Source organism: Heptranchias perlo, chromosome 13, assembly GCF_035084215.1.
Source record: "Heptranchias perlo isolate sHepPer1 chromosome 13, sHepPer1.hap1, whole genome shotgun sequence".
Taxonomy (NCBI): domain Eukaryota; kingdom Metazoa; phylum Chordata; class Chondrichthyes; order Hexanchiformes; family Hexanchidae; genus Heptranchias; species Heptranchias perlo.
Genome location: NC_090337.1, coordinates 58,267,250 through 58,279,345, shown reverse-complemented (window position 1 = coordinate 58,279,345; position 12,096 = coordinate 58,267,250). Strand labels below are relative to the sequence as shown.

At 43.2% G+C, this 12,096-nt stretch overlaps 1 protein-coding gene across 1 annotated transcript in view; it reads right to left on the bottom strand.

Moving 5' to 3' along the window:
* LOC137331178 (NLR family CARD domain-containing protein 3-like) overlaps positions 1 to 11,808 on the bottom strand; it is a 34,438-nt gene extending 22,630 nt beyond the window's left edge. The window contains exons 1-2 of the mRNA XM_067994775.1: positions 11,791 to 11,808; positions 10,719 to 10,856 (exon numbers count right to left, since the gene is read on the bottom strand). Coding sequence (XP_067850876.1) covers positions 10,719 to 10,856; positions 11,791 to 11,800 — 148 coding nt within the window. The 5' untranslated portion in view covers positions 11,801 to 11,808. The remainder of the gene's footprint in view (positions 1 to 10,718; positions 10,857 to 11,790) is intronic.
* Positions 11,809 to 12,096: the final 288 nt, after the last annotated feature.

The window sequence follows — 12,096 nt, the reverse complement described above, 5'->3', positions numbered from 1 at the left end:
AAAGTCAACATGGATTTGTTAAAGGAAAATCATGTTTGACTAATTTGATTTGAGTTCTTTGCTGAAGTAATGGAGAGGGTTGATGAGGGTAGACTTTCAAAAGGCTTTTGGTAAAGTACCACATAATATATTTATTAGCAAAATTAAAGCCCATGGGATTAAAGGGACAGTGGGACTAAGATCGATAGATTTTTGGACACTAAGGGAATCAAGGGATATGGGGATAGGGCGGCAAAGTGGAGTTGAGGTAGAAGATTAGCCATGATCTTCTTGATTGGCGGAGCAGGCTTGATGGGCCATATGGCCTACTGCTGCTTCTATTTCTTATATTCTTATGTTCTTATGCAGCAGCGTGGATACAAAATTGGCTATGGGACAGAAAGACAGAAAGCAGAGATTAATGGTGAACGGTTGTTTTTCAGACTGGAGGAAAGTATACAGTGGTGTATTAGGATCACTGTTCTTTTTGACATATATTAATGACCTGGACTTGGTATAAGTTTGCAGATGACACGAAACTCGGAAATGTAGTAAACAATGTGGAGGACAGTAACAGACTTCAGGAGGATGTAGACAGACTGGTGGAATGGGCAGACACATGGCGGATGGAATTAACGCAGAGAAGTGTGAAGTGATACATTTTGGTAGGAAGAATGAGGAGAGGAAATATAAACTAAATGGTACAATTTTAAAAGGGGTGCAGGAACAGAGAGACCTGGGGGTGTATGTACATAAATCTTTGAAGGCTGTTAAAAAAAACCTATGAGGTCCTGGGCTTTATTAATAGAGGCATAGAGTACAAAAGCAAGGAAGTTATGCTAAATCTTTACAAAACACTGGTTAGACTCAGCTAGAGTATTGTGTTCAATTCTGGGCACTGCACTTTTGGAAGGATGTCAAGGCCTTAGAGAGGGTGCAGAAGAGATTTACTAGTATGGTACCAGGGATGAGGGACTTCAGATATGTGGAGAGGCTGGAGAAGCTGGGGTTGTTCTCCTTATAACAGGGAAGATTAAGGGGAGATTTGATAGAGGTGTTCAAAATCATGAACAGTTTTGATAGAGGAGCGGGCACAGAGTGAACAGCTTGAGAGTTTGGTAAGTGTGGGAGTTTCAGGGTTAGTCTCTTTTAAAATCTAGTGTAAATTGCTATCAACTTTAAGTTCAATTTTAAACTTTAAATTTTTAAGTTTCTGTCAGGCTTAAGCAGAGACAAACAAGCAAGCTCTCCTACTGGAGAGCTGCTGTACTTAGTTAATTGGTTAGATAGATTAAATTGGTTCCTGAAACATTAGCAGAGCAGGGCTGAGTCACAAACAGTAGAAATACTGGGGCCTGAGAGTGCAGCGGGCACAGAGAGAACAGCTTGAAAGTTTGGTAAGTGTGGGAGTTTGGTGAAGTGGGGGAAGGAGGTGCTGCTTTGCCTTGCTTTTCCTAACTTTTTCTGCAGAGTGACGGCGGACCTGAGCAGCAGAAGACTGAATATGGGGATAAAAACAGCAGCAGATCTGCAACAAGAGAAAACTGCAGTGTGACATCACTGAGGCAGGTAAGAGATTGGTAGTGACTGTGGGCTAAGTTTTACGTTAACATATAGCATATAACTAAATTTAAAAAATTAAACTTAATTTAATTAATCTAATTAAACAAGGTAAGTAATTTGATTAACACTAAATTGATTAATTAAATAAATAAAATAATGGGAGAACAGGAGATGTGTTGCTGCTGCAATATGTAGGAGCTTGTGGACATTTTTGTCCAGGGCGACTACATCTGCAGTAAGTGTCTGCAGCTCGAGGAATTTCAGCTCCGAGTTGAGGAGCTGGAGTCCGAGCTGCAGATATTGCGAGACATCAAGGAGGGAGAAAGCTACCTGGACATTTTGCTCCAGGAGGCAGCCACACCCCTTAGATTAAATACTTTAGAATTGACATGTGGTCAGGGACAGGAGGGTGTGACTGCGAGTGAGGCAGGTACGGGGATCCAGGAGGTAGTATTGCAGGAGCCTCAGTCCCTGCGCTTGTCCAATAGATTTGAGGTTCTTACGACCTTGTGGACAAGTGCGGGGACTGCAGGGAGGACGAGCAAACTGACCACGGCACCTTGGTACAGGAAGTCATTCAAGTGGGGGGAGTAAAAAGGAAGGTGGTTGTAGTAAGCAACAGTACAGTTAGGGGGATAGACGCTGTTCTCTGCAGACAGGAGCATAAGTCCCGAAGGCTATGTTGCCTACCCGTGCCAGGGTTAAGGACATCTCCTCCGGGCTGGAGAAGAACTTGGAGTGGGAGGGTGAGGATCCAGTTGTCGTTGTCCACGTAGGTACCAACGACATAGGTAGGACTAAGAAAAAGGTTCTGATGGGAGAGTTTGAGCAGCTAGGGACTAAATTAAAAAGCAGAACCACAAAGGTAATAATCTCTGGATTATTACCTGAGCCACAAGCAAATTGACATAGGGTCAATAGGATCAGGGAGATGAATGCGTGGCTCAAAGATTGGTGTGGGAGAAGTGGGTTTCAATTCGTGGGGCACTGGCACCAGTGCTGGGTAAAGAGAGAGCTGTTCCATTGGGACAGACTACACCTGAACCATGCTGGGACCAGAGTTCGAGCGAATCGAATAACTAGGGAGGTAGATAGGCTTTTAAACTAAATGGGGGGGGGGGGGGGGGGGAGGGTCCAGTGGAGAGAAATCTAGAATGCTAAAGAGAAGAGACAAAGAAGCAGTGCAGGAAAGTGATTGGGGTAAGGATAACCGGATTGTGTCAGGAAGGGACAGAGCATACAAACAAAAGACAACAGGTAGGGTCCGGGTAAGAAAAAATGGTAATAAGACAAATAGGGCCAAAATACAGAAAAATGTTAAGATATCTAAAAATGTTAAAAAGACAAATCTAAAGGCACTGTATCTGAATGCATGAAGCATTCATAATAAGGTAGACGAATTAACAACACAAATAGACGTAAATGGATACGATATAATAGCAAATACAGAGGCATGGCTGCAGGGTGACCAAGGCTGGGAGCTGAATATCCAAGGGTATTCGATATTTAGGAAGGACAGGCAAAAAGGAAAAGTAGGTGGGGTGGTGTTGTTCGTAAAGGATGAAATCAGAGCAATAGTGAGAAAGGATATTCTCTCAGAAAATCAAAGATGTAGAATCAATCTGGGTGGAGTTAAGAAGCACCAAGGGGCAAAAAACACTGGTGGGAGTTGTCAATAGACCTCCAAACAGTAGTGGTAATGTAGGGGATGGGATCAAACAGGAAATTAGAGATGCATGTAACAAGGGTACTACAGTAATCACGGGTGACTTTAATCTGCATATAGACTGGCCAAACCAAATTAGCAATAATATTGTGGAGGGTGAATTCCTGGAGTGCGTACGAGATAGTTTTTTAGACCAGTACGTTGAGGAGCCAACTAGGGAACAGGCTATCCTAGATTGGGTATTGTGCAATGAGAAGGGTTCGTTAATAATCTTGTTGTGCGGGGTCCTTTAGGGAAGAGTGTTCATAACATGATAGAATTCTTCATTAAGATGGAAAGTGAAGTTGTCCAATCCGAAACTAGGGTCCTAAATTTAAACAAAGGAATCTATGAAGGTATGAGGAGTGAGTTGGCTATGATAGATTGGGAAGTTTCATTAAAAGGCATGACGGTGGATAGGCAATGGCTAACATTTAAGGAACAAATGCATGAATTGCAACAATTATACATTCTTTTCTGGCACAAAAACACAAAAGGAAAAGCGGCCAACCATGGCTAACATAAGAAATTAAGGATAGTATTAGATCCAAAGAGGAGTCATATAAAGTTGCCAGAAAAAGTAGCAAGCCTGAGGATTGGGAGCAGTTTAGAATTCTGCAAAAAAGGACCAAGAGATTGATTAAGAGGGGAAAAATAGAGTATGAGAGTAAACTTGCAAGGAACATAAAAGTGGATTGTAAAAGCTTCAAGTATGTAAAAAGAAAAAGATTAGTGAAGACAAATTAGGTCCCTTACAGTCAGAAATGGGAGAATTTATAATGGGGAACAGGGAAATGGCTGAGCAATTAAACAAATACTTTGGTTCTGTCTTCACAGAAGAGGACACAAATAACTTCCCAGAAATGCTAGGGAACCAAGGGATAGTGAGAAGGAGGAATTAAAGGAAACTAGTATTAGTAAAAAAATAGTGCTGGAGAAATTAATGGGACTGAAAGCCGATAAATCCCCAGGGCCTGATAATCTGCATCCCAGAGTAGTAAAAGAGGTAGCCATGGAAATAGTGGATGCATTGGTTGTCATCTTCCAAAATTCTATAGATTATGGAACAGTTCCTGCAGATTGGAGGGTGGCAAATGTAACCCTACTATTTTAAAAAAGGAGGGAGAGAAAACAGGGAATTACAGACCGGTTAGCCTAACATCAGTAGTAGGGAAAATGCTAGAGTCTATTATAAAGGATGTGATAACAGGACACTTAGAAAGTATTAACAGGATTAGACAAAGTCAACATGGATTTATGAAAGGGAAATCATGTTTGATAAACCGACTGGAGTTTTTTGAGGATGTAACTGGTAGAATAGATAAGGGAGAACCAGTGGATGTGGTTTATTTGGATTTTCAGAAGGCCTTTGATAAAGTCCCATATAAGAGGTTAGTGTGCAAAATTAAAGCACATGGGATTGGTGGTAATATACTGGCATGGATTGAAAATTGGTTAACAGACAGGAAACAGAGAGTAGGAATAAATGGAGCTTTTTCGGGGTGGCAGGCAGTGACTAGTGGGGTACCACAGGGATCAGTGCTTGGGCCCCAGCTAGTCACTATATATATCAATGATTTGGATGAGGGAACCAAATGTAATATTTCCAAGTTTGCTGATGACACAAAACTAGGTGGGATTGTGAGTTGTGAGGAGGATGCAAAGAGGCTTCATGGCAATTTAGACAAGTTAAGTGAGTGGGCAAATACATGGCGGATGCAGTATAATGTGGATAAATGTGAAGTTATCCAGTTCGGAAGGAAAAACAGAAAAGCAGAGTATTATTTAAATGGTGATAGATAGGGGAATGTTGATGTACAAAGGAACCTGGGTGTCCTTGTACACAGTCACTGAAAGCAAACATGCAGGTGCAGCAAGCAGTTAGGAAGGCAAATGGTATGTTGGCCTTCATTGCAAGAGGATTTGAGTATAGGAGCAAGGATGTCTACCTGCAGTTATACAGGGCCTTGGTGAGACCACACCTGGAGCACTGTGTGCAGTTTTGGTATCCTTACCTAAGAAAGGATATACTTGCCATAGAGGGAATGCAGTAAAGGTTCACCAGACCGATCCCTGGGATGGCAGGACTGTCATATGAGGAGAGATTGGGTCGGCTCGGTCTGTATTCACTCGAGTTTAGAAGAATGAGAGGGGATCTCATTGAAACATATAAAATTCTGACAGGGCTAGACAGACTGGATGCAGGGAGGATGTTTCCCCTGGCTGGGGGTCCAGGACGAGGGGCCACAGTCTCAGGACTGAGATGAGGAGAAATTTCTTCACTCAGAGGGTGGTGAACCTGTGGAATTCTCTACCACAGAAGGCTGTGGAGGCCAAGTCACTGAATATATTAAGATTGAGCTAGATAGATTTCTAGACACAAAAGGCATCAAGGGGTATGGGGAGAGAGCAGGAATATGGTATTGAGATAGAGGATCAGCCATGATCATATTGAATGGTGGAGCAGGCTCGAAGGGCCGAATGGCCTACTCCTGCTCCTATTTTCTATGTTTCTATGTTTAGTAAATAAGGAAAAACTGTTTCCAGTGGCAGAAGGGTCAGTAACCAGAGGACACAGATTTAAGACGATTGGCAAAAGAGCCAGAGGCGACATGAGGAAACCTTTTTTTACGCAGCGAATTGTAATGATCTAGAATGCACTGCCTGAAAGGGTGGTGGAAGCAGATTGAACAGTAACTTTCAAAAGGGAATTGCATAAATACTTGAAGGGAAAAAAATTGCAGGGGAATGGGTCTAATTGGATAGCTCTTTCAAAGAGCTGGCACAGGCATAATGGGCTGAATGGCCTCCTCCTGTACCATCTATGTCCTCCTGATAGAGTCTCCGCTGATTGCTTTCCCTTACCTAGATCCTCTCTTACCAATGTTGGAATAGTATCTTTAATCAATAAGGCTACCCCTCCTCCTCTTCCAGTTTCCCTATCCTTTCTAAAGATCTTATAACCTGGAATATTTAATTTTCAATCATGATCAGCTTGCAGCCATGTCTCAGTAATGGCCACCATGTCATACCTTCTAAGCTGTATTTGAACCTCTAGTTCACTCAATTTATTTCTTATACTCCGTACATTAGTATATAAACCTCTTATTTGGGCAAGAGACCCTAACCTGTCCTTCTGCCCTAATGCTGTCTTTCTCACACCGTTTAACTTAACACGTTTCTTATTTGTCACTCCTGCTGTAACTACATTAGTTATTTTAGTATTCCCTTCACCTGAAGTATCTATATCACTGTTTGGGACCCAAACTCTGCTTTTATCCCTTTTTAAAAATCATTAAACTATAGTTTTTACAATTGTTTCTAATGGAGACCTCCCCCCATTTATTAGTTTAACGTCCTTTTTACCACCCCATTTATCCTTTCCGGTACCACCCTGGTTCAGGTGCAGCCCATCCGAACAGTACAGCTCCTTCCTGTCCCAGTACTGGTGCCAGTATCCCATGAAATGGAACCCCTCCTTCCCACACCACTCCTTTGGCCACATGTTCACCTTCCTGATCTGTATGTCCTGTGCCAATTAGCATGTGGCTCAGGTAATAATCCTGAGATTACTACCCTTGACGTCCTGCTTTTTAATTTAGCTCCTAACTCCTGATACTCCCTCAGCAGGACCTCCTCCCTTTTCTTCCCTTTGTCATTGGTCCTGACATGGACCACAATTGGATTTTCCTCCTCCCTTTCCAAATTCCTTTCCAGCCGCATTGAGATATCCCTTACCCTGGCACCAGGTAGGCAACACTCCCTTTCGGACTCTCGATCGTGGCTGCAGAGGATTCTATCAATCCCCCTAATTACTGAATCCCCTATAACTAGCACGTTTTTATTCTGCTCCTCCCCTCCTTGGACAGTCCTCTGCTCCACGGTGCCTAGGCCAGCATTGTGGCAGTCCTCCCCGCAGTCTTTCCCCTTATCCTCACAGGTATCAAATACGTTTATACCTGTTGGATAGGACCAGTGTCTGCAGGACCTCCTTCTCTAGCTCCCCTTGGTTCCCCTTACCCTGCTGACTGACAGTCACACTCTTCCCCTTCCTGCACCTGTGCTTTCCTCTGAGGTATGACTGTGCTCTGGAGAAAACTATCCAGAAATTCCTCCCCCTCCCTTATGTGTCAGTGTCTCTAACTCGCTCTCCAGCTCAAGGACTCTGAGCAGGTGTGTCTCAAGGCAGACGCATTTCCTGCAGATGTGGCAATCCGGGACAGCTTCACTATTTACAAACTCCCACATATTGTTGTCCCAACATTTAGCCTGCACTGCTATTTCTAGTTTCTATTTATTTATTTATTTGTTAGTAGTAATTTAATTCTAGATATGATAGAATTACTTGAGATCTAGATTATATTTAGTAGATGGATTTAGCTTGTTTTCAGATTAATTTGTAATTAATTAGTCTTATTTTTTATTTATTAACTTCTTTATTTAAGTATCCCCTTAACTCCTATTTATTATTTATGTATACCAGATTTTTATTTAATGCAATTCGGATCCCTTTAATGTTGGTATCCACTACTTAGTTAATTTTATCCCCTTAGATCTAATTAATTACTCTGATTATTTATTTATATATTTACTGTTGCCCCTTGGTTTAAATTACTTAGCACCTCCTTCCCACTCTCACCAAATTCTCATCGTCACTGTTTAGCAAGCCACTCCATATAGCAGATTCACCCAACTCTCACCCAGCTCTGTGCTACAGTTCTGCGCTTTTGCAGCTTTCCCTCTAAGGCACGATTTTCCTATATGTGCTCTTGGCGAGCAAGGTCCCCAGGAAGGCATGTTCATCTAACTGACTGCACTTCCAAAATATTTCATCAGTTGGGAGGTGTTTGTGACATCCTGAGTAAGTGCTAAGGCACCATATAAATACAAGTTCTTTCTCTATACCCGTTTATAAATTCTAGAATCCCATATGCTTTTTTTACAGCTTCATCAAATTATCCTCCCACTTTTAAGGGTTTGTGTATCTGAACCGTAAGTCGCTCTGCTCCTCTAATTCCTTTTAAAGTTTTACCATTTACTGTATATTTCCGCTTTAGTGAAGATATCTAACTTGTAAGGATAAGCCACATAACTAGTGAAATAGACATGGGGATGGCCTACCATACGTACGGGGTTACCAGCAGTGAATTCAGCATCTCAGGTACCATAGGTTGAAATACTTATCATAACCTTACTGATTACATGCCAACTCCATCCTGCAGCTCACTTCCTGTCAGTAGCGAGTCACTGCCCTCCCCTTTGCTGTTTTCTCCATCAGATTGTCCCTCTCCTACCTCCTTCTCTATCTGTCTTTTTCCTGGTATGTTCCACACTTGTATCGCCTCATCTCATCTCATTTCCTTTCTTTCCAATTCATTTCTTCCCTGCAGAATAACCGGCCCATTGTACGAGGCAATTGGGGGATGGAGCTACAGGCCTAACTGCTAATCCGCTCACAAACAAGACAGAGATAGAGAGGGATGGCTGCGTGCTTTAACTACCCCTTACTCTGTGACTGACGTGATAAAGCTCTGGTGTAAGTAAAGATGTGGGACTAGGAGTGCAGAACATGCTCCATAAGTGGTAGGTATGGGGGGGTGGGGGTGAATGTAAATACATAGACTGCTTTATTTGGTGCCAGCACATCCAGTTCCATTTATTACTTGAAGCTTCACCTAACCTAACCATCCTTCATGGCCATATTGTGCAGGGAGTCACCATACTTAAGAAAAGACATACTTGCTCTCGAGGCAGTACAAAGAAGGTTCACTCGGTTAATCCCAGGGATGAGGGGGTGGACATATGAGGAGAGGTTGAGTAGATTGGGACTCTACTCATTGGAGTTCAGAAGAATGAGAGGCGATCTTATTGAAACATATAAGATTGTGAAGGGGCTTGATCGGGTGAATGCAGTAAGGATGTTCCCAAAGATGGGTGAAACTAGAACTAGGGGGCATAATCTTAGAATAAGGGGCTGCTCTTTCAAAACTGAGATGAGGAGAAACTTCTTCACTCAGAGGGTGGTAGGTCTGTGGAATTTACTGCCCCAGGAAGCTGTGGAAGCTACATCATTAGATAAATTTAAAACAGAAATAGACAGTTTCCTAGAAGTAAAGGGAATTAGGGGTTATGAGGAGCGGGCAGGAAATTGGACATGAAGCTGAGCTCGGATCGTTCAATGCCCTGTGGATGGCGGAGAGGGCCCAGGGGCTGAGTGGCCGGGTCCTGCTCCTACTTCTTGTGTTCTTTAGATTTGTGGTTGGGATCAGATCAGCCATGATCTTATTGAATGGCGGAGCAGGCTCGAGGGGCCGATTGGCCTACTCCTGCTCCTATTTCTTATGTTCTTATGTTCTTATAATTTATTCCATGAATGGATGCTGGGAGATTGTTTTAAGTTCTCAAAATTTGTCCCCACCTCTCCTGAAGGTGCAGGATCTTCAATGGAGTAAGGGTTCCATGGGCACCAACCGCTCTCCAGTACGTCATCCAAGTGATCATTCTTCATGTGTAAGTCTAGTTAGTAGGCTATTCCACTGTGGGAGACATCACAGCCAAGCCTGATCCTGTCCTCACCTGGCAAAGAGCCACAGAAGTTACCAGCACAGAAGTAAGCCATTTGGCCCATCATGTCTGTGCCAGCTCTTTGCTAGATCCAAAACTAGCCCAACTGCCCTGCTGTGTCCCAAAAGCCACATACTTTCCTCTACTTCAAATATTTACCTACTCTTTCCTTAAAAGATGCACTGGTCTTTGCCTGAGCTAAGTCCTATGGCAAAGCATTCTATGTTTCAAGAGCTCTCTAAATAAAGAAATTTATCCTAACCCCTCTCCTCACTCCCTTAGTGACAATTTTAAATTGATGACCCCTTGTCATTGATTCTCCAACTAGAGAGAATAATCTTTTCCTATTCATTCTATCAAAACTCTTCATACATTTAAAATCCTCTATTAAATCTGCTCATAGCCTTCTCCAGTTGAATTAGTCCTAGTTTCTCAAGTGCCTCCTCATACTATAGTTTCTCATCTCTGTTATCACCCTGGTGAATCTACACTGGAGACTCTCTGGTTTTAATGTCCTTTCTAAAATAAGGTGCCCAAAACACATATATACTCACACGCACACATTTGCCAGTGGGAGTCACTGGATAATGATCAGAAAAAGAAACCCTGGCTGATTGTTCCCCTCCTTAGACCTGGGCTGCTAAAGCCAATAGCAGCACCTTACCACTTCAGATCAGTTAACGTGACACAGAACTGAGATAGAACCTGGCACTTTCCCAGTCTGAAAACTGGTGCCTTTCCCCACTGGGGAACACTGGTGAGGTCTATAAAAAAAACAATGTTCTGGAACCTTCCATGTGATTGCACAGTGATGTAATAAAATCTAATGGGAATGATTTATTTTATTCCAGTTGTTGATGCCCATGGATTCTGCATTCGGATACTTGCACTAACAGTGCTGTCTTACCTTCCTGGCCGCTCTTGCAAACACTCTCCACGTTGATTGTGATGGGCATGGAGCTAATATTAGAGTTCTCAATAACTGGTGAAATTATGCTGCCACCTGTTTCTGCCTTCATTGTCATACTGATTGTAGCATTCCTCTCTGAAAGAGTGAAATGAGTTACACTCATCAGATAAACATGTAAACTCACACTGCAACTTCTCAATCTTCACTTTTTCTAGTTTCTCTTATTCTACCCTTTCTGTCTGAAAGTCCCTGACTCTAGCTGGGTGCAGTTGCACAGGCACCAGCCATTGTCTGATACCTCACCCAAGTGAGTACTTTTCATGTGTAAGCTATGCAACTATTGAGGGGCACTACATCTTCATCCGATACCCACATGGACCCACTTTCCCAATCCCAGGGATGCAAAAGGACGCTGTGCAAAAACAACCTTAAAAGGACATTGTCTAACCTACTGTACCACCCAGTCCCAGAGTGTGAAAGGACAGTGTCTAACCTACTGTACCACCCAGTCCCAGAGTGTGAGAGTGTCTGACCCACTGTACCACCCAGTCCCAGAGTGTGAAAGGACAGTGTCTGACCCACTGTACCACCCAGTCCCAGAGTGTGAGAGGACAGTGTCTGACCCACTGTACCACCCAGTCCCAGAGTGTGAAAGGACAGTGTCTGACCCACTGTACCACCCAGTCCCGGAGTGTGAAAGGACAGTGTCTGACCCACTGTACCACCCAGTCCCAGAGTGTGAAAGGACAGTGTCTGACCCACTGTACCACCCAGTCCCAGAGTGCGAAAGGACAGTGTCTGACCCACTGTACCACCCAGTCCCAGAGTGTGAAAGGACAGTGTCTGACCCACCGTACCACCCAGTCCCAGAGTGCGAAAGGACAGTGTCTGACCCACTGTACCATCCAGTCCCAGAGTGTGAAAGGACAGTGTCTGACCCACTGTACCACCCAGTCCCAGAGTGTGAAAGGACAGTGTCTGACCCACTGTACCACCCAGTCCCAGAGTGTGAAAGGAGTGTCACACCCAGTTCCTTTCCTTCTCTTGTTTTCCAGTGTAATACACTTACCTGTTGCCATTGTGACAGGCTTTGCTTTTTAAGGCAATATCTTCAATCACCTGTTGGAGAGTTATGACGATTTGAGACGGTTAAACTCTGGAAGACAGCCAATAATATATGTGAGTAACCTTTCCTGTGAAGATTTAACTTGAGCATTATTCAAAACTTGGTCAAGAAAATCATTGAGTGATAGATAAATGGTTAATAGGGAAAAATCTAAGGAAATGACAGAAGAGGTTGGGGCAGTGGACTCAAAAATGCCAGTTACATCAGTACCAACAGGGTATACATCAGCCATTTGCACCATAAAGTGCC